At 33.0% G+C, this 23958-nt stretch overlaps 2 protein-coding genes across 4 annotated transcripts in view; one reads left to right on the plus strand and one right to left on the minus strand.

The window, feature by feature from the left end:
• INSYN2A (inhibitory synaptic factor 2A) overlaps positions 1-16225 on the plus strand; it is a 55438-nt gene extending 39213 nt beyond the window's left edge. For all 3 annotated transcript variants that reach the window (XM_026704956.2, XM_087932536.1, XM_087932535.1), the window contains 2 exons: positions 3599-3670; positions 14251-16225. In XM_026704956.2, coding sequence (XP_026560741.1) covers positions 3599-3670; positions 14251-14434 — 256 coding nt within the window. In that variant the 3' untranslated portion in view covers positions 14435-16225. The remainder of the gene's footprint in view (positions 1-3598; positions 3671-14250) is intronic.
• The window catches only part of DOCK1 (dedicator of cytokinesis 1), a 399928-nt gene that overhangs the window by 239270 nt on the left and 136700 nt on the right, over positions 1-23958 (minus strand). The window lies entirely within an intron of this gene.

Genomic DNA, 23958 nt, shown 5'->3' on the forward strand with positions numbered 1-23958 from the left:
ACAAGTATGCTTTTTATTCAGATAACTGTTCATTGAAAATGACATTTCAATTTGCTAGATGTGACTCAGAAAGCCTTGTCACTGGGCCAGCTTCTGAAAGAAATAATCCTATCCTGGGCCTAGTTCTTCACACAATATAAATTGTTATACTAAAAGACCACGGAAAGACTATTTTCCTACAATTCAGACTCAGTTCTTTTTCAACTAGCTGTACAATTATATATAAAAAGGAAAGGCTGGTATTTCTGGCCCATTATAATTCTAAGGGAAGCTGTTCCTTTTTAAAGAACTAAAACTACATTTGCATGAATTCTTGTGTACCTCTTTCAGAACATTAAAAGAACATATAAAAACCTCATGTTAATCGGGATTAGCTATCCATTAAGCCTCATATCGGTTAAATCATAATTTATATAATAGGCCATCAGTGTTATGTCACTTTATAATTATGTAAACAATTTAAGCTCATCCAATTGTCAGTTGTGATGTTATGATAAAAATTGTCATGAATCATCCAGATTAATTTGACTAAAGCACACTGGGGTGTATGGGGTACCTGGAAATTTTGCTGCTTGTTTCTGAAGTCTTGTTTCTGTCAAATAGAAAGTTCAATGGATTTAGGAAAATGATAGCATGATACCTGATACTGTGAGCTATTAATGGGAATTCCTGGAGCTGGTTATTGAGGTTATACCAATAGCATTTAAACTTATATACTGCTTTACAGTGCTTTACAGCACTCTCTAAGCGGTTTACAGAGTCAGCATGTTGCCTCCAACAATCTGGGTCCTCCTTTTACCAACTTTGTGTCAACCTTGAGCCTGGTGAGATTGGAACTGCCAAATTACAGGCAGCCGGCAGGCAGCAAAAGTAGCCTGCAGTACTGCACTTTAACCACTGCCCCACCACGACTTACCAGTCATCTGAAAGGTTTGACCTTAAGCCACATAATATCTTTGGAATGTAAAACATGCAGAAGATCTTTGGTACAGCATTAATGCATCTTCAGTTAGAATTAAAAAATATTTATCTAATTAAACTAGTCTGTGACCATAATAAGATAATCTGAATGTATCTGAACTCAGGATAACCTCTATTACAGTGAACCAGAAAGGTAAAGGATCCAAGTTGTAAAGTTAGTTTTCTAATTTTCTATTCCACAGCAAATACCATATTGAAACATCTATTTTCAAAGGAAAAGAAAGGTGGCCACCTGCAGCAATTGAGTGTATATGCATTCCCCTACTTTCCCCTGAATAAAAATTCACAGCTTTAAGGGCAAAGAACTTTTTCATTTTCCCTGTAGTCATATATCTGACAGCTCTGCGCAAATAAAAGGATAAATTATGGCTGCATAAATTGGGAAATTTGAGGAAAGCAAATTTAAAGGTCATATTTGTTCCTGGTATCACATTTAAACTTATTTGGATTCTTAACTGGATTTAAAATAATGCAATTTCTAAACATACTCACAAATAAAAGTCAAAGCAAGACAATATATAAATATGCATGAAATTATTGAGACAGCCAAAAATATTAAGCATGGCAGGCCACATAATATGTATCATGCACATAAGTATTTTGCCTTTTCTTACTCTGAAGTAAGAATTAAATTAAAGATTACAGCCTGATTAATTTAACAAGAGTGGGACTTTTGGGCTGGGGGTGTTATATTTTGTTTACTATCCCTGTATTTGGTCTGAAAAATTATGTCATGATATAATGAAAACAGGGATATTAAAAATTGCAGCCCAGTATTGGGGAAGAATTGTTAAGAACCCCAAACTCTTTATCAGTTTACAGATACCAATAATGCCTGGGCATCATATTTCTAGCTTTTAAAATTATACGTTATCTGTCTTGCCATAATTAGAACTAGTGCTGTTTCTTTCACCAAAAGCTAAGAGAAATTTGTGTACTTGGAAGTTTTGTAGTTATGGAAATGACCAATATGATGTTCATTTTAAACAAATACGAAATATTGATAGTAGGTGATGAGGTTTCATAGAGAGAAAGGGGAAGAGGCACATTTTTTACAAACTCCATGGATAAAATTTATGACATCCAATCATTTTCTATCTTGGACATCCAGTGGCTCATCCCTATCATTTATACCCTCAACCAAAGCAGCTTCAGCATCACAACTGGAAAGTATATGTATAGGGACAGCCCAAGAAGTTGACATTAAATGAGGATCTATCTGCTATGTTACTGTTCTGTCCTGCTAAGTACTCTCCTATACCCGCTTTTTCCATAGTAGCAGCAGTACCACTAGTCTGTATGTAATTGGCCACCACCCCACAGATATCAGAGAGGTTCATCAGTTCTGATGTCACAATTCATTACTCCAATGAAATCTGTAGAGTGACCCTCATACCATAACTAAAAAGTCTATATTTCTCTTTGCTTTGGGGATAGTAAAGCAACAGCTCTGGGACACTTCACTTGGCCATCCTGATTGGTCACTCACAGAAGATTCTTGGGTTCACGTAATAGTTGATACGGCATTTTCATAGTTTTCAATACAAGCATAAAGTGGAAAATATAGTCACAAAATTATTGTAAAATTATTGAGAAAGATATATGTTGCTAAGCTTTGTATTCTGAAACAACAGACATGAGTTACTACTTGTAATTAAAGCACAACACAAGTATTTAATTTCAGTTTATTAGAATTTCCTGCTGTATGATTTTTACATTGCTGAAATAACATTAGCTGATTTCTCTATTCATATTGTAATAGGCTTAGATGGAAATTAGGCACACTGAACATTTGTTAGAGAGTTATATGTGGGCAATAGACTAATTATAGATGGTATTACATCTTATAATATGCGTTAAAGTTTGAGAACCTGAACCCTTTAGAATTTTCAGAATTTCTGCATAAATATGATTTGAAACTAGATAGAGAGCCCAATTAAACATATTTGAAATATTTGACTCTAATGTCCCCTTCACATGCACTGATGATCACATACCTTGTGATATGTAACTTTGAATCATTTTTTCTCAATAAACAGGAAAAAGTATAATGTTTTTGACCTAAGTTTTTACCAAACTTGTCAACTATATCAGAACTCTGTATTAGTCAATTACTGTTCATTTCAAAATGACCTGTAAGATAAGCTGTATATCTAATTTAGGTTATGTGTAATCAAGAAATAATGCTGGAAGTTCAAAGGGCTGCAAATGCAAGTTATAAGAGCAATCTGTGTGCCTTCCCTGACAATGAAATGTTTATTGGATGACTTCTAAAATTAAGCAATCTTGTCATTCCTCTTGCTTATTGCCTATGACTCAAGCATTCCCTTTTGGACAATGTGTATCATTTGAATAGAGAAAATCTAATAAAAACATTGTGACAGGCATGTACCATCCACAATATGTAAATCATGCTTAGGCAAATTGATTTCAATTGTCAATATATTAGCAAACTGTATTTTCTGAATATCAAAATGTGTAAGTATTCTTATGTGTCTAAATGCGGGTACAAAACTGACCTTCAATCCAATGAGAAGTAAAAATTAGGTTTCATCCTTTCATCCACTTAAAATAACGAAGAAGCAATTCTTTAAACTATATGTTTTTATATTTTCAGGCTTTCATATCGGACTGGTCAAGACACTTCCAACTGTGACACATGTAGGAACAGTGCGTGTATAATCTATAGGTAAGTAACTTCTCATGTTTCCACTTTTCAAATTGGGTAAAAATGATTTTATTCAGTAGTGGGACCTGCATGCAAGCCACTGTTTTAAATTGGTATTTCAGCATGATTGCCCTTAAGAACAGGAAAGTAATGTTTACTGTACTATAAAGCCAATTTATAAGGTATTTAAATACTAGAAAAAAGAGAAATGAGATAGGGATAGTGCTATGCATTAACTTGTACAATAAAAGAACAGAAATTTGTAGCAAGTACTTCACGAAAATATCTTTTTTTTTTTTCATTTCAGTAACTTGATGTTTACAATAATAAATTTGAAAACAATTAACAGTGTAAATTATGCTCTGAACATTACCCTTTTAAAAAGGTACACAGCATATACTTGTAATGTATAGCCTAAAAATGGAATGTCTTCAATGAATGAATATGGACACTTTTAACATTCAAGCAAAAGAATGAATAGCGACTCAGCCTTCTACATCACATTTTCATGATCAAATAAATATTTATTGCAAAATAGTCCTGGTTAAAATATGTATACAGGCCTCAGTAACAGTCATTCGGCAACCCTTTAAGGTATGATGGTGCTGAATAAGCCGTTCTTACAACTGCTCAACAAAGTTCCAGAAGCATATTCCCCATGGCCACACGAGTGCCATTTGAGATCCTCACTGCCAGCTTCTGACAAGCAGTCAATGGGAAAAGCTGGAAGGTCACAAAAGGCGATCAATATGATGTCATGCTTAATGACATTGCAGGATTCACCTAATGACAGCATCCAGAAGTGCCATAAGCAGCACTGTCATGTGACATTATGCTTCAAAACTGCATTGCTTAGCAACAAATTCTGATCCCAATTTACATAGTTAACTGAAGATTACCTGTAATAGATTATGTGTCGATGTGCCTTTGTAAATAATACCCACCTCCAGAAATTGGAAAAGTAGCACGCAATTAAAAGCATAGATTTTCATTATTCTTCACAAAACTAGAGTATAAGTTGATAAATGTACATAAATATGTACACATATATATTGCTTAATGTAACAATTAAATTACATTATAGCAGTATGGTTGTATTTTATCATCTTTGATGAGAATGATGCACATTATATTTGTTGAACAGTTTTCTGGGACAATCAATGATGAAAATTTGTTATATTAACTGGGTAACCTATGGAGTAGTTGTTGCCAGAAATAATGTAGGGTGTTTTAGGATACAAGGACTACATTTCTAAGTATTTTTGTGTCACATCTTATGCTGTCTGTCTGCATAATCCATCAAGCATAAATTGGTGCAGTATCGATTGAGCTGCAGTCTAATGCCATTCCATTCATTCTCCTGTGTAATGCATGCCATTAATGAGATGAGGTGTTCAAAAGTTCTTAGGGAATAAATTGGCTTTAGGTGAATTTTACTTCATACTTTTCAATTGTGTATAAGCAACTAATGTTTTGGACTGTACAATTGTGCTTTAGCAATCAAGTGTTGCATAAAGGTTTTTTAACTGATACAAGCTAAATACTGTGACTGTAAGAATCCTGAAATATTGTGCATGGAAAGCTTTATAAGTAATCCTTGTGTTACAATGGCAATTGGCACTGGATTTGTCATTGCTAAGTGATGCAATCATAAAGTACATCATGGGACCACATCGTTTAGCAATAACAGTTCCATTTGCTAAAAGCAAGATATGCAGGTCGTTATGCAGGAAATGGTGGAAGTCCCAAGTAATGAACTCAGGAGTGTTGGGGATGTGTGTGCCTGCAGGGTGTGGGGGAGGTCCTGGAAAATTGGGGCAAGCTATCCGAGCACAGGAAAGCCAAGAGAGTGAAGGCCACAGCAGGGCACGTCTCCAGAAATCCTGGAGGTAGATCCCACAGCAAGGCTTAAGAGGGATGGGGTGTGCAGGGCTTGATGTAAGCATAGTAAAACAAGGGGACTTACCGTAGTGACTTGGAACATTCTCCTCATTGACTTTGCTTATGGGAAGCCAGCAAGGAGGGATTTGGTTGACAATACTGCAGGACCCTGCAACTGTTGTGAGTGTGGCCAAGAACCTAAATCAAGATAAAATGACTGCAAGGGCTCTGTGACAACCAGAACTTTGTGAACCAGTCTTAAGATAGCACTCTTTTAGCACTGTTGCAACTTCAAATGGTTGCTGAACAGGTGGTCGGGAAGATTGAACTACCTATATTTTCATCAATGTTTCAAAATCCAGGAAGGAGAGATTCCTTATCCTTGTCCTTTTAAAGACTATCATTCCATGGACCCCCATTTCCATCTTTCAGTAGCCAAAGATACACAATGCTAAACTTTAGTGATATACTGAAGTTACTGTCAGTGTGTGAGTTTTAAATAAAGATAGAAACAGAAAGGTCAGCTCTGAGAGGGTTTTTTTTTTTCATTTCTTTCCGGAAAATGCCCCCTTCCGCCACTAAATTCCCCATTTTGGTATGTTTTAAAAGTGGAGCTGAGAATAGGTCTTGGGAAGCAAATTGTTCTCATGCTGTTTACTCTTTAAGAGTAAAATGGATGCCATTTGCCTTCTGGAGACTTCGTGTTGCCATTCTTGTCCTAAAAAGTCCACAAAACTGGATTCAAAAAATCAGCTCTTCCCCTTCAATGTGAATTTTCTGGAGGACCTTTGGAAAGTCAGGAAGCTGATGTAACTCCCAATCGCTCCAGTTTTGTGCAGCTATGCCCTACAAATCAATCAAATCCTGTACTACTTTAATAACAAGTATTTTTTATTTTATTTTTCTTTACTCTGGAGTAGCAACTATAATGAGTTATACACAAGGTCCGTCTGTAAACTATTTTCTGGTTTATAGCAATTCTTTCTTCTTCCATTTCTATAGCATTTTCTTGGCAGATGCCATCATCAGAAGTGATGTACTGATCCATTTGCTAGGGGATAGAATACACTAATCAAGCAGTTTTCTTTGTTGCTACATGTTCTTGTGCGAATGCTAAAATAAACTTTTGACTTGAATGGTTGCTTTCGATCATTCTTCAGCACTTTTGAAGTAACAATTCTTCACTTGAATGAAGTGAAGGACAGTTCATAAATTCATTATATCCATTTCTTTACCTTTAAAAAAGGTCCTCTTTCTAATGTTATTTGGCCCACCAATGTATATTAAGGAATTGTTGCAATATATTTCATTCACTGATTTTATCCATTCCTTTTTTTCTAATTCCCTTTCCCATTATTTTGTATGCATAATAGCTTAAAGTTATATTACAGTAAAATCTTTGACATTTTTCCAGCCTGAAAGTGACTTACCAGAACACATAAACTATCTGTAAATAAATTCAGAAATGCACCCCATCAGTGCAAGCTCTTAGGTTTATCTATTCAGATAATTTCATTTTTAAAATAGGTAAAATTCTTGGTGCATTACTTTTATGCATTGAAATAATAATTATAAATTAAACTAGGGCAGAATAATTGGCAGACACAATTAGCTGACTCACCCATAGTGGGAATTCATAGAATGTAAATATATGTAACCATATCCTAATTAAGTTGGAAATTCAAATATTCAAATATTTCCTCAACAAAACTATTTCCTTTTTCTAGTAGCAGAAAATATCATTGGGGTCATAACAAGCATTCAAAATGAATTAAGTTTCAGCCATCTCTCATGGTTGTTTTCCCTGCATGCTTTTTCATACAAAATCTTTAAAAACATGCTGTTCACTTTATCCCAACTGCTTGTTTTTAAAACATAATAGATGACAATAATTAGCAACTTCCATTCACGGCTGCCAGAGCAGGCCATTTTTTATATCCTTACATCACCTTATTCATGCTTTTACTAGGAATATATTCACTGTCATCTCTCCTTTAGGATAGTAATTGCACAACTGCTGAAAAGAAAGTACCTTTCCTTTGGCATTGTAACATTTACAAAAGCATTACAGAGGGAGATGGGCTATGGAGGGAGAGTTGTTCACCCCAAAACAATTGCTTTTCTGCTTCTTTTCACCCTCACTCTTCTATACCTGTGTGTACGTGCATACATGTTAAGAAAAGCATATTCATTCAGAAGAAATCCAGGAAGAAATGTAATAGCTGGAAATTATGGCCTTGGAAGCTGCTGCTGAGAGAGGGAGAGAAAGGCACAACAAAATAATGGATTTGGTGCAGTATATTGCTGGAGCTCAGTGTTTAGGGGTTTCTAAGGTATAAAAAATATAGTAAAATGAAATAATTAAAACTGAACAAGAATCTGGGCTTTTAAATAGTTCAAGTTAAATTACCAGTGATGGCTAAATGATGGCTGCATAACCAATAGGGAGTGATAATACACTCATGGTTCAGCAACATTTGAGAGTCTCCAGTTTTCCACTTCTGAATAGGATCCACACACAAGAGATCAAGGAAATTGAGGTTCCGCTGAGTATACATTGATATCAACATTTTTCTTTCCAGTTAATCCTTCTCTAACAAAGTAATTTATTTTCCTGTTAGCCTGACTGGTTTGTTGTATTTTTATTCTTGTCAGGTATTGGCTGTAGGTCTTTGTAACCTGTCTTTCTTTATAAATTTACCATTCACATAAGTAATCAAAGACTGAAAATACAAGCTGCCCGACTTTCAATGAGTAGCAACTTCCACATAGGCCGTGGAATAGCAAGAGAGGGGGAGAGAAACCCCAAGGCTTCAATTCTGGGTTTATTTCCCTTGGTAGTAACAGATTGCTTGCAGTCTATTTCTCATGCTAGCTGATTGGCTGCATCTGGCCTGCGTTAATCACATTACTGTGAATAAAACATAGGGGCTCATATTATTTCATATAATAATATTTTTAAGGACAAGGGGCAGGAGGAGAATTTCCTGAAAAGATTCTCAGTTTCTGCTCTACCAAGTCAAATACCTTGCCCATGTAACTTTACCATCAATATACTAAATCTTGAAAATTTGAAAATATTTAATGCAGAATAATGCACTAAACTACACATGATGTGAATGACCCAGAGTATATCAGAAATATAACAAAACCCAAAACGTAACTAAAAGTCCTTTAATGCCTTCAACTTGGCTTCACTGTTTAATTGTTCACAGTGGAGGAGTAAACTATTTTCAAAATAACATTTCAAAGGAAAGAAACACAGTTCAAATTCAAAGAGCCGATAACGAAGCAAAAACCAAAAACAAACCGCACTGAATAAAGTTCCACAACAGACCAGGATAGATAATTGCCAACTTCAGGAAGATAACCAGGTACAGTCCGTTGGAAGAATGCCAACCAAGATAAACCTTTAGGAATAAAACACTAATTTGTCTCCAGCGTCTGTTAGCATGCATGTCCAAAGTCTAATGCAGTTCTCACACTTGTAGCTCATGAAGACGATCATGGCCCTCTTTTCCCGAGTAGACCATGTTTTACCCTGATCCTCTCCTCCCTGCATGCCCTAGGATGGATCAGAGATGGGGCTGGGTCCTCCTCTGACTGCTCAGAGTCAGTCTCCACCAGGGGCATGACACGTGACATGGTAAAATCCCAAAAACAAAACTATCTCATTTATTCTTTATGAGAAAAATCCATATATAATTATGGAAAATCCAGATATAGTTAACTCTATTTTAAGCTGGATCTATCAAACTAGCTCTGTATTTCTCACCTGAATTTTTAACAGTTTAATTTTAACCCTATCAAATATAGTCACATAGCTTGTTTTCTATTCTTTTTTTTTAACCTGCCAATTTTTCAGAATTTACAGACCTTTTTTAAAATCCAGTAATAAAAAGTTATCTGGATCACTTTTCAAATTAAATGTTTGTAACATCTCCTTTAATCAGTGGAATATCCATCTGTTTCATTTGAACATCCAGAAGAGAATATCCTTCTCTTTGACATATTTAAATCTACATTCAAATTAATTTCAAACTTATTAATTGCAGCTTGTCCTTCTTGACTTCATTGACGCAGAATCTATTTATATCAAATAATTTTGAAGATCAAAATTCAAAAATGTTCATCAAAATTTTTGTTTCAATTCTTAACTAGATGACTTTATTGTTTTTTACCTCTCTCTAGTGTCTCAAACTTTCAAGATTCCATTATCATGTTTTCTCTTTTTAAAAGAAGGCCCAAATAACTACCATTTCCAAATGGAAAAATTTATCTAATGAATTCAAAACTATAATTCCAAGTATACCTAATTCCTCAGTCTTTTAACTTTTTAAAATCCATATTCTAAGCACCCTTTTGGTGTTTAATCCAAAAATTATCTTTTTAAAAACCTTTAAAACATATTTAAAACTCTTTTTCCAAATGGGCAGTAACTCACCTAATGAATACAGGAAAATACTTTTTGGTATGAAATGTCTTAATATTTCGAATTCAGTAAAAAAAAATTGATCTCCAAAAAGTGATAAAGAAAATGAGGCACAATCTTTCATCCTTAAAAGATTGTGTTATAAGCATGAACTTGATGATATCCCTCAAGTAAGAACTATTCAACTCAAAAGTCAATTGCAGAATGATGATTCCTGCCCTCTACTTAAAGGGAGTGGTTGTCCAGAGTCACATAGGTGCTAATCTTTTTCTTCTTACGCATATATTTCAATAATTTGTAGCAAAAAACAAACTACTATCGTTTGTCAAATTAGAATATATTAATGTCACTGATGATAATAGAAATACGACTAAGACCTTTACTGTGTAACTTAAGTCAGTCTGTATCCTTAAAAATGCCACAGATTCAAAGGATTCTGGGTAACAATTCATTTTAATGTATTAATAAGGGAAGAAAAAGTAGACCCCGAAACTTTTATGATTATTACATGGATTATTATTTTGCGTGCATTATTCAGTCAGACCAAATAGATCCTCTTAGAATGAAAAATCAGATCATGTATATCTTCCATTCAGAATCAGCCATATATTTTATAAAACCACAAACAAAATTTATCATTGAATAAAATTAACAAATAAAAATATTAGACTGTTAGTATTATTAAGGTACTCTTAAGTACACATTTATTTCTGCCTTAGCAACTTATGTGTACAGAAGTCACATTAACCATACCTTGTTCTAAGTAATTTGATAAAATAAGTGAGAATATTCTTTCTATAGTTATTTCCTTAGAGACTTGCCCTTTACACTTTTCCTTAAAACATTTTTTAATATTTTGTACATTGATCCATAAGCAGTTACCATGAAATGATTTTAAGTGACATAAACATTGAAAGCTATCATAACAGTTTTCAATTTATTTAGGAAACTTGAACGCTCTGTAAGCTAATTCAAGATTATTTCTGGTCAGCAAAAGAATTATCTGAAATCTACCATGATTAATTTCTGCAGTGAAAAATTGAATAAAACACACTATAAAATTGAAGTTCTTGAATAATACCAGGAAAACCAAATGAACGTATCATTTGTTTGTTTTTCTTTCTTGGACTTCAAAAAAAACCATACTAACTACTTATTTTAATTTCATCCTAAATATTATGGTTCTCCTACTATTCAATTCTGAGATTAATTGAAAACAAATTATAACTTGTGAAATGTAATCATTCAGTCCAAAATTTCAAATAAATAAAAAAAAATTAAGAGCATCAAAGTAGATGAAGGCTGATATAAAATCAGCATCATTTTAGGTGTGAAAAGGTATGTGTTTGAACGCAAAATGAGAGGATCTGCATTTAAAACTCTCCCAAGATGAACAGAGTAAGTCTTGAAGCAATGTGTGTTTAATTAATTTTGTAATGAACAGTGGGGTGTTGTGTACAGTCAGTTAAGGTTTTCATTCAACAACCTAAATGTACTTTCTGACCCACACTGATCCATCAGGTTATGTACAATTCTGACTTATAAATTAGGAGGGAAAGAGCCATGTCCTCTTGTAACATATTATAGGAGAAAAACAAAATTATTTTTATTTAGTCAAAATTAGAAATAATTTTACACAAAAGTTGAAATGTAGGAGACACTAGAAGAAAATAATTGTGCAAAAAAAAAAATTAGCATTATGATAGCTTTTCCCACCAAATTTTATTAAAAGACATAAACACCCGTGAATGGCAGCTCAAATCAGATTCAGAGGATGGCTAGATTGATGCAGGGTTTAAATATAGGTAAGACAGAATGGAGGGATAGTTTGCAGGTTATAGAGATGTATCTAATCTTTGGGTTTTTTGGGAGTGACAATCAACATATTACGTTCTTCAGAAAGACTAATGATTTTTCAACAAAGACTTGAATACTCTTGGCTTGAAAAAACTTTGCAGTCATAGGTAAAAGTACTTGCCTTCGTATGGCTAATTTGTTAAACAAAAGCAAGGAGTAGGAAAAATGAGCTATTATGCAATGTAGAGAAGGAAAAAGTATTCAGAATTTATGTTGGAGTTGTTGCTTTTTAAATTATTGGTAAATGATCTTGACTTAGGAGTAGAGTTGGGTTGACTAGGTTTGCAGATGCTGCTAAATTAATAAGGGTGGAAAATTGTAAACATAGTCATCAAAAGCTGAAGGATATTTTTTTGAAGATACAGTGATATTTATGTATTTATTTATTTTGTTTAATTTATTTCTTTAATTTATATTGCCGCCTGTTCGCCCATAGCAACTCGAGGTGGCTTACACAATGTAAAACCATATTTAAAACAAACAATAAAAACAATAAAAACAGTAAAAAAACTAACAAAAAGAATCAAATAAGTTAGTAAAGTACAATAGAACAAAATTTAGGAAAACAAAAAAACAAAAACAAAACCAACTCCCACCCCCCTGCCCTGACGAATATATGGTGGGAAAAAACCTTAAAATATATTAGATTTGTATTTATCGATGTTTACTTGAAGACATTGACGAATAAATCTGTACTTCCTAGAAATACAGTAGGGAGATGTTCCAGAACTGTGTGGGGATGTAGAGCAGGTGCTTACAGAAAGCTTAAAGAAAAAATAGATGTTCCTATAGTTTCTAATCTTAGAAATCAAGTACAACTGTAGACTATTATCTCCAGCAGACCTTCAATATCCATATCCAGATTATTCTGGATTACCTTCTGCCTTTATTATAGCCTTCCTAGAACTACACTCAGGTGAGGAAACTTGTTTCATAACACCAACATTTCACTTTAAGATGAATTTTTTTTTCAAAGCAATTTGTTTTACAATTATCTTTTTCTAAATCACTGTGCATTACCATTACTAATTACTTTCTGCTACAGCTTGAAATCAGGTCTTTTTGTTTTTATAAATTAAACCTGAAACGTATTTTATGAATGGTATTTGGATCTCTGAGTTATAATTTCTTCTGGATCCCTCCTTCTCTTAATTGCAGAGTAGTCATCGGTATCCTCTTCTTGTTTGAAATACACTTACAATTTGGGATATATAATTTATGAGTGCGTCTTTACTTTTACATAGCAATTTTGATCTTTAAATGAGTAATAGATCTAGTTTGTTTCTTTCCTGGCAGTCTATGTTTTTAGATTATTTTTAGTGGCATGATATTCTACAAACTGTTTTAATAGCTCTCACTTTATAATTAGCTGAGTTCAGATTTGAGTTACATACAGCAAAGATCTAGTCTCACAAAGATAACAGAACTAGAAGAGAAAATACTTCAACAACTTTATGAATTGCATAAAATATACAAAAAAAATTATGTGAATATATGGATAAGCACTACAACAAAAAAAATTAGAGTTCTGAAACCACTCATGTTTAGAATTAAGAATGTGGCTCGTTTATATATTAATTATGGGTGAATCAATAGCCCTTGGCTACTGGAATTATTTTATTTATCTCTTTGGTACTATCAAATGTATCTTAAAACACTGTATAAAAAATAACTGAAACAGCCAAGGGATAAATACAATATAATGGGAGGAATGATTGCAGTTATATTGGGATAAAACTAATTTTTCATGTACAAGTTGTACACAGAGTATAGGAGTAAATATTGTTGTATGCCTTTATTATCTCTTATTCTAGTGGGACTTTTATATCCTCATTCTGATCCCTCTTAATATTTTGTTGTTGAATAACCAGTAGATGAACTAACATAAGATATAAACATAAATTTATATTGAAGATAACCTTGCAAGGAAAAACATAACCTCTGAAGTTCAGAGATAAATTTTAACTTTCCAGCCATCAAGATATTTATCCTATTAGGATGAAAAGAAAGCCAAGTCTTCAACCAAAATCCAGCATCACATTTCCATTGCAAGTACCCTTTTCACAAGAGTGTCCTAGGCAATTTAGCTTAGTGGCAGAATAGATCTGTCTAAACCTGGAAATTCACAGGCTAAATCCAGAAAATCTGCTGCCATTCACAGTAGACAAATAATTGGGTTAAGGGACTGACTTAGTTTAAGAAAGCTTTTTGTCATCTTAGTTGGGTAACAGTTCCATGGTGCAATTAAAATATTAAAATATTGTTTTACATTTCAGATGTTACTTGTTTTACAATACAGTATTTCTTGTCAGTATGTTGTGTTAGAGGAATGCAGAATCTGGGTTTTTTCACATATATTTTCAATGTTAATTTAACAGAAACCTATTTTGGCAACTGATTGTGGTTCTCTTTTTTTCCTTCCACTATTTAGTGTGGAATTAGATTTTAAGCAGCAAGAAGACAAACTTCAGCCAGTTCTGAGAAAACTTCACCCTATTGAGGAAACTCAGGTTGCACCTTTGCCTTATTCTCAGGAGAGTTACTCCTCAACTCCCAAGCAAAAATCCAAAACTGAATCAAAAAAGCATGGAAGATGGAAACTCTGGTTTCTTTAATTAAATCCGTATTATATGGAATTTAAGGTCGCCTTCATTAAAAAAAAACTACATCCACATGAACTTGTGGAGTTTTTTTTAAAAAAGGATCTTAGTAATTTGAACAGGTGACTGTCAGCAAGTGTTACTCTGACAATATTAAGAAAGCATTCTTTCTCACCATATGTACCAAAAAAGGCCTTTGTTACCTATGAATGAACTTTCAGGAGTAAGGCATTCAAATTGCATACCTTGTCAACTTTTTAATTTGAATTTCACCAATGTGGGAAGAATTTTTAAAGCCAGGATAGAAATTCATGTTAGCAAAAGGAAAAAGTATAATTACTTGCCCAGCATTCCTTTGTTAAAAATAACATGTTAATGGTGTTTTTCAAAGTCTAGATTTTGTTTTAATTCCTTGGTTTCTTTCTTGTAAAAGAAAAGGGCAGAATATTTTCCCCCTGAAGTTGTTCACTGTATATTTAATTTTTCATATATGATGCTAGGGTGGGTAGAACCATTTTCAGCACATAGATATCCTGAGGAAAGCACAATATTTTCAATGGTCTGAGACCATAAATAATCTTTAAGATGCGATTATGTGTATACTTGCCTTTATGTGCTGTAGCATTATGCCAAGTGATTGCACCTCAGTGAAATGCTGGCATCTTTAATTTACTGTCATTTTCATCACATAACCTACTGCTCACTTTAAATGGTGAGCAGTCAAAAGCCACCTAAAGTCAGGGCATGCCTTGAATTACTGGCAGTTGACAGGGTCAAAGCTAAGGACACTAAGCTCTCTTAGATATTATTTTTAATCTGTTGGTACCCAACAGCTAAAACTGTATGTTCTGGCACCATATTTGAAATGAGGGAAGGGAAGAGATGCATAACAGTAACAGATCATTGGCAGTTGCCACAATTTAATACACTTTTGTAATTTAGTCTCAAGAAAACACTATTCTTGACACACTGTGCCAGAAATTTTATAATCTATTGTGTTTTTCTTTTTTAAGAGTTCACAAGAGCCTGGAAGTTTTGCACATTAAAGGAAGATGCTGAACCATCCTAATCCTTCTACTAAAATAGTATTAGCAAATGAGAATGTTGAATGAAAATGTTGTGCAATTGACAGTTTAAGAGTAATTACACATATTGAACAAAAACTCTACTAGTTATTTTTAGACACTTTTAATTCCATCAGTTTCAGTGGCAGGGGATCAAGCACAAAATTAACTGTCCACTATTTCCTGTATTTAAATAATATCTCTGAAAAAATATTATGTGAGCTTTCTTTGGAAAAAAAATTATACTTCCAATTTCAATAAGGTATCTGGGAAGTTCTAGATACATGGTTTATCTCAAATTATATAGGTTCGTTTTCATAACTAGAAAGCAAAATAAAGTGAGAAATAGTGGTGGAAATCTCCAGTGAAAAAATAATGAAAGCAGATGTGCTACAATCACTTACTTCAATATTTAAATGAAATTCATGTTACATAGTTTATATTGAGTTTTATTAAAAATATAATTTGGTTGTTTTATGGAAAAATACCCGAGATGTGCATATGAAAATACAATTGGTACATGAATTATGATCAACTTCAAAATTTCCCTGTTCTGTAACTCATTTTCTACTAATATTCCAAGAGGGCTACCAATGACTATTGTAAGGAAGTATTTCTGAGTTTTATTTCCAGTATTATTTTTAATTGCTTTTTCAGAAAGTACAAGAAAGTCATTTTGATGCTGCTGGAAAGTGTGAATATTTATATTGGAAAGGAATTGAATTAAACATAATAAATTTTACAGTCTTTTTAATTAAAGTTCATAACTTTAATCGATCCCAACATACTTTAGAACCTAATCCCAAGTATCTTAGATAATTGTATAGTATTGTTTTTACTAATCCCAAGACACATTTTCAAAAAATAAATACATAGATTAAGCTGAGATGTTGATTGTGATCCTACAGATAACATCACATACATATACAGTAGAGTCAACATGCAATGGAATATGTTTGAGCTTGTATTTTCTATGTTAGGAAGATTTTAAGTCAGTTACATCTTTTTCTTGGCTTGACACAGCTACCCTCTGCAATTGACATGTGATCGCAGGAAAAATATACTTGGTTAAAGAATTTCTGGCAGATTTTATATAACATTAATATAAAATGTTTTCTAAATAAAATTTCACCCTTTGAATCTGGATCATTGCACATAGTCCGAATAAGCAACCTACCTATTATGATCATTTATTCATAATCATACTGGCAGTAAATATCATGGCAATTATTCTTAACAAGATAGAAAATTCTATACTTCAGATTTGTAGTAACTGATTAAATTCACCCAAGTCTAAAAATAAATTAAAAAGCCATCACAAAGACACAGACCAGAAACAGGACCCCAGCTATAAACACGTGGTGTTTCACATAACAGTGAATTTCTCTGCTTCACAATTTGTTAACCTGCATGTTAAAAGATGCAGATGCATACATGTGTTTTCCTCATTTTCTTCTAACAAACTTTAACGACTCTCCTAATCACACAACCCAGCTGCAATTTCACTCATGACTTGATAGCTTGAAAATAATTGTGAAAAAATGCACCAGAAACCAGTGCAAATTGTAGGGTGTATATCTGCAGGTTTACAGATTATATCCTGCTTTTTTCCCCTTTTCTTTAAATCTTGGCTAAATCAAACATGTACATGAAGTATGCATATTATAAATATGCTACTCTGAGATTCTTAGCATATGACCTGTGTATTTCAAAAATATTTTCTTGGGCTTCTATCAACCCACAAAATATCCTAAAATATATTTGCTGGTTGCCAAGTAACACACATTCCGTTATATAGGAATCAAATGAGGAAAAGAAACATTAAAGCGTTTTGGAATTAAGAAACAAATTGACTCAGTATTCTTAATACATGAACAGAGTGTTTTCCTAAACCACTTGCAAATTTAAATTTTTACATTTCCTCTTTCAAAAGACATACTCTTGCTGAAAGCTACATATTGTGTTATCGTACCATACTATGTAACTTATAATAAAAAAATTTTTTACAAGTGTGTAAAACGTATATATATTACAGTTAGGATCACTCAGGCAAAATTTAGAATTCTGTGGAGAGAAGGTTAAAAACTGTAGTAAAGTATAATATTTAACTGTCATGAAATGAAAATACTTTTATTGGAATTTGTTGTTTTAAAAAACCAGGTAGGAAATCCAAAATGTGTGTCATTATTCCAATTTGTGTATTCCTTAATTTGCTGCTGAATTCATTAGCAATATCATGTGGTTTCTACCACTCGTTTACTCAAACACACTTCCATGTCATGCTTTAATTCCATTTCTAAATAATAAATGCTGCAGTAATTTTATATTACTTGCTATTTTCATACTATAAGGACAGTATTTTCTAAGTTTGCATAATTCCCATAAAGCAGCAGTGACATAGATATTTGTTTTGAAATTAATGGGAAACAATACATGTAAATATCACTTTTTTTCTTAAAAGAAACAGACCACTGTAATATACTTTATGTAGTCAAGATAAAATTGAAAATATTAATGTTAAAAATGCTGAGTATATGAATTGTTTGCTTTGCTTACATTATTTTGATTATTTTTGCCTCTGAAAACACTTTTGTACAACAAATACTGGCTGAGTGTCTCTTTACTTTTTCTTCAACATTTAATTGCTGTACCAAGTTTTAAAACTCGAGGGATGATTTTTTTTCATGAATGTTTTAAAATGAAATTAGAGTTTACATAGCACTAGTTCAGCAACATCTGTGTAATAGCAATGAGTTGATACTACAGTATATGTAAACTTGATGATTACTGCGATTAAGAGATCCCATATTTCACTACAATGAAATTTGGATTTCCAACATCTTCTCAGCATTATTTCCCTCTCAATAAAATGAGTACAAATAATTTAAATATAGGATACTCAAAGTATCCCTCCATTTATTTGAAATGTTCTTTAAAAAATTTAAAAGTTTATTTATATATTACTACCTCATCTAAAAAGAAAAACTGAAAGTAAAAATAATAATAATAATGAAAATGAATTTATTGCAATTACGGCATGCAGAAATTTGTTATTTATTACAAGTAGTCCTCCACATATGACCACAATTGAGCCCAAAATTTGTATTGTTAAGTGAGAAATTTGTTAAGTGAATTTTGCCCTATTTATGACTTTTCTTAGAACATTTATTAAGTGAATCACTGAAATGGTTAATTAATAACATGGTTGTTAAATGAATCTGGCTTCCCTGTTGTCTTTGCTTATCAGAAGGTTGCAAAAGGTGATCACATTTCCCCAGGACCCTGCTATTGTCATAAATAGGAACCAGTTGTCAAGCATCCAAGTGTAAATCACGTGACCATGGGGATGTTGCAATGTTCATTAATGTGAAATATTGACATTTTCAGTGCCATTGTAACTTTGAACAGTCACTAAATGAACTGTTGTAAGTTGGGGACTACCTGTATGACATATTAAACTTACTGATTTATATAAAAACAATTATCAAGAATCTTTAAAAATCTCCATAAAAATGTAATTTTAAAAATCAACACGGTAATTCATATTGAGAGATGATATCAAAATATTAAAATACATTGGAGTAGAGAAGACAATGTTCTCAAAAACCAGGATTCAAAAGATGAAACTGTAGATAAATACCTTATCACTTGAAGGGATCGATGAGCTTTTTAACATGAGGTTATGATATAAACTAACAATTCAATTAGAATTATCAGGCCTATGTTACCTTCCCATGGTAACGAGAAATATCAGCTAAGAAAGAGCTTATGAAGGAAGAAGAAAGGATCAGCTATCATGGTAAAAAAACCCAATAATGAACTCCTGGTTGAGGAAGCAACTATTTGTCTTCTGTTTGTATTTCTTGCCTCTGGATTCTACTTTTGTTGATTCTTGGAACAAAAACAAGCCTTTTTTCCTTGCAGAAATCAATGGAGTTGAAGCAAATTCCAGGGCCTACTTTTGCAGTGGCATGACTCTTGCATGGTAGCTAAGCATCAGATGAAAAAACTGATACACGAGATCCCAGTAAAGACCCAAAAGTATAAAATTGGGCTGCTTGAACAGTCTCATATTCTCCCTTACAATAAAACATGGATTTTCCCATCCAAAGAATTTGCTTTCTGAGAAGAATGCTGCCTCTCCAGTAGACAATATATAGTTCCAAGCTGGAACTAGACCAAGGGTTGGACAGTGTTACCCAGATTTCTGCTAAAGGAGTACATATTCTACTGAAGACTAACAAAAAGGATTTTCTATTTTAAAGTACCAATGACAAAGATTTACCAGCACCAGTTCTGAGTAATGCATAGCTGATACTAGAATTCAGTAAGATAAAGGATAAAGTAGTTTGAAATCTAGAAAGAACACTTACAAAAAGAGCTTAAAGGCCCACTATGTTGTAAATTACTTATTAGTGATTACATACTACTAGTACAGTACTATGGGTGTCAAATTCACATCATCATGGCGGTGTCATGTGACATATTGGGATTTTTTCCCCCTTTGCTAAATCAGGTATGGGCATGGCCAGCACGTGATGCATTTGGCCCATAGGCCAGAAGTTTGACAGCCCTGTACTAGAATGACAGATGACGCCACATACATCAGCCGTGAGAAATTCTCAGGAAATTCAATTGTTCTCTGTTGGAACAAGGAAAGCACTGGTCAGGTTTCCCTTTTGTCCTACCAATCCAGATCTAATTTGTTCAGGGAGGGAAGGAAGGAAGGAACGGTTCATTCAACAGAAGAGGCAATAACGGTGAAGCAATCATCTATAAAAAATAGAATCCACAGAAAAAGGTAAATGGGGGGAGGGATTAAGTGTGTTTGTGGCCTTGATTTATTTACAGCAATAACAAAGGTGGGTATAAATAAATACAAATAAAAAGACTCCCTTTTCTATGCTGAAGAACTGAATCATTCTTTTCTACTGTATATTAAATGGGCTGCATTTAGAATATTGCATCTCATTCTGGACGGTGCTCTTTAGGAAGGAAAATAGCAAATAAGAGTATTCAGAAGAGAACTACCAAGATTTCAGAGGGCTTGGGAAGAAAAAAAAAGTATATGAGGAATGGTTGAAGTTATTGAACACGTTTAGCCAGGAAAAGAAAAGGGGAAACAATACAGTATATGTTTTCATATATCTGGAGGGCTGCCTTGCAGAAGTTGTTCAGAATTACTCCAGAAGATAGAATAAGACATAATGGCTTTATAAGGAAGCAGACTTTATTCAGATAGCAGGAGAAAAAATATTAACTGTAAGAACAATTCAATGATAAAATAGTTTGTCTTAAGAATCTGTAATACAAAAGGATATATACAGGCAGTCCCCAGATTATGAACAAAATCTGTTCCTAAGTCTCTTTAACTTGCTGTATATTAAAAACATGCAGTTTCAGCAATTCATGAAAGCATACGGCTTCAGCAGTTCATCAGGTCAAGGAAGGAAAATGTGATTCACTAGTTTTAGTAGTAGGTAACCAATTCATAAATGTAAATTATAAATTGGATATTTTTATGCTGAGGACTTCCTGATGGTTAAAGACTGAGACAACATTTCTCAGGGCCTAATCCATGGTTAATGGCAATTGTTAAAATTCACAGAATATGGGGATTCAATCAGCAGATGCTATAGACAATCCTAAAAGAGGGCTGAGGTGAACAGTTAGCATTGGTTTTTGACTCAGATGAACCCTGTTGAACAATAATTGGTGAGACAAATACACCAAACAATTTCACAGGAACAATAGAGCTGTGATTGTCAATACTGACTGTATGTTAAATTCCATGAAATTGCAATAATCAGAAGGTCAAAGACCTGGTGTTCAGCTGACTATTCTGTCTGAAGAGGAAATTTCAGTTTTAGGCACTTCATTCTAAACCTAAGAAGAGACAGACATGATGAAGGAAATTTGATACTAGTTCTTTTGAATGACTCTATGGCATTCAAAAGGAGATTACATTGAAGTTACGGAACATGGAGATTATGCTTTAAAATTGTGTCTTTTTTAATAGATTATGAACCAGTTCTCAAATTTTCCTACAGAAGATTTGGGAATGAGAATCCCCACAATTAACAGTTACATATCAGCTATATTATGGAAATGAAAGGTAGGTTGATTCCAAAGTAGTCTTGGTAATTTATTTAAATTAATTTAATATTTTAAAATGCTTAACTATTTGATTAAAAAATATTAACTGATCCACAGAAAAGGAAGTAATTTACTAGATAATTATTTTCCCTATTCTATTCTATAAAGCAAAATATCTCTGCTGAAAAAACAACTAGCTGGTGAAGATATTACTATCTATTTTATTTACATCGTGCCTTTATTATTTTTATAAATAATTCAAGGCAATGAACATACTTAATATTTCTTCCTCCTTCCAGTTTCCCCACAAGGACAACTCTGTGAATTGGGTTGGGTTGAGAAAGAGTGACCTGGCCCAATATTACTATGCCATCTTTTTATGCCTAAATTAAGATTTTATTGAATTCTAACATTTAGCTAGGTGACCTTTCTATAATCTGAAACCTATCCTTATTTCTTGGAGTTCAATAATGAAAAAATATTATTTTACCTGCAAATAGATAAGATGAATACATCAATTTTAATCAGCATCAGTAACATTAATTTCTTGAATGCCAATATATATCCTTCAAACTAATTATAACACATGTATAAACACCATGTGCAGGATCTAAATAAAAACCTGCAAAACTAAGCAGTGTACTAAAAGTTACATAATATTGTGTTCAATAGCAGTGCTGTAACTGAACAGATTGACTGCCAACAGATAAACGGTATATTATATATTCATATACTGTTAAAATTATAATTAAATTGTCACCCAGAAAATATCATTTCAATGAGAAAAAAAATAAAACAATTAGAGCCAATCTAGTCTTTAATACATTAATTGGCAGTATATTAGAAAACATTCAGAATTGCAGAGACTATTAATTTTATAAACTTTATAATTAAATTAACATAACTCCACAAAAGAAATCTAGAGATTTAAACAACCTGTACTTCTCCCTAGCAGGAAGCAGGAAGTTAAGATTTTAACAAATTATAAAATCTGAATTAAAAAATAATCTAAGATGAAGAAATGTAATTTAATTGTGAACAGATCAAGTATAGCACAATAGGAGTATTGAATGATTATAGTCGAAATCCTCAGCCATGAAGATTCCTGAATTAACTTGTTCTTCCTTACGTTTTTCTCATATGATTTTGTAAGGTTAAAGGGCCAGAACCATATTCACAACCCTAAACATGTTGGAGGAGATATGTCATCAAACAAAAAATAGACCAAAATAATATCTAACTTCTTCAGAAAGTTAAACTAAAATTGAAGGGAAATGTAAGCTTCCAGATATTGCTGAAGGGAAACATGAGTTGTTTATGTTCAATGTTAACATAAACTAAATTTGAAGAAATGATCAATATTTTTGGCAGGCAATTTTGAGGACACTTTGTCACCTAGACTGCATATACTGCAACTCAGGAAAATTTAAATGGCTTATTATGTCCAATGGTTAACATTGTACAAGCCACATTGCTTCTATTTTAGTGAATCAAATTGGTTCATTCATGTCACCAAGTATAATATCTCAGGTAAAAAAAAAGTGTAATTCTCATGAGAAAGATGCCTTACCTAAAAACATCCATCAGGGCAGGCAAAATACAGTTCTATGGATTTAATACAATATAAATACAATGCATAACAAAAAGAATTTTCTTTTAAAAACTTATTGTGCTTTATCAGAAAATACAAAGCATATACGTGTGTATATGCAAGTTCAGGATCCAAAGGACAGTTTGGCACAATCTGTGATATTCCAAAAAATAATTTTACTAACAGCATACTTGCAAGTTTCTTTCACATTTAGAATATATCTTAAAGATCACTGTAGAGTTACTTAACAGATATGTTCAAATATGCAAGCACCTCTGCTGAAATGACAGTAAGTGAAAAAAAATCTCACACCCCCTACAACATATCTACTAACAACCATATTCCTTTTCTTAAGGATAATAAACTAGTTGTTTCCTGAGAAAAACTACAATGCTGTCAACATTTATGAAATTGGATGCAAAGCCTAAAATTGTCAAAACAAGTGATACAGAAAACTACTAGCTATCTGGGAGCATAGCGTAGATTTAAAGCAGCCAATCTGAAAAGACATCTCTGTTGATTTCAACATGTGATTAAGTTTGGAGAGGGAGGTGTCAAAATGAAGGGCCAAAATTTCCAAAGACAAATATAAGGATATATTCCTAACAAAATTATATATTCTACAGAAATGTTTTACATTCTGCCAGTCTAGTACAGTAGTAATGTTGAAAACTATTACTTTATTACAGCTCTAGCAAGAAAAGTTCAGCAGTAAGCAGTGACAGACAAATGGAACAAAATTAGGACACATCTCTATGGGGTGTGACCATCAGAAAGGCCACAGCCTT

Source organism: Pseudonaja textilis, chromosome 4, assembly GCF_049901715.1.
Source record: "Pseudonaja textilis isolate UNSWEBS1 chromosome 4, rPseTex1.2, whole genome shotgun sequence".
Lineage (NCBI taxonomy): Eukaryota > Metazoa > Chordata > Lepidosauria > Squamata > Elapidae > Pseudonaja > Pseudonaja textilis.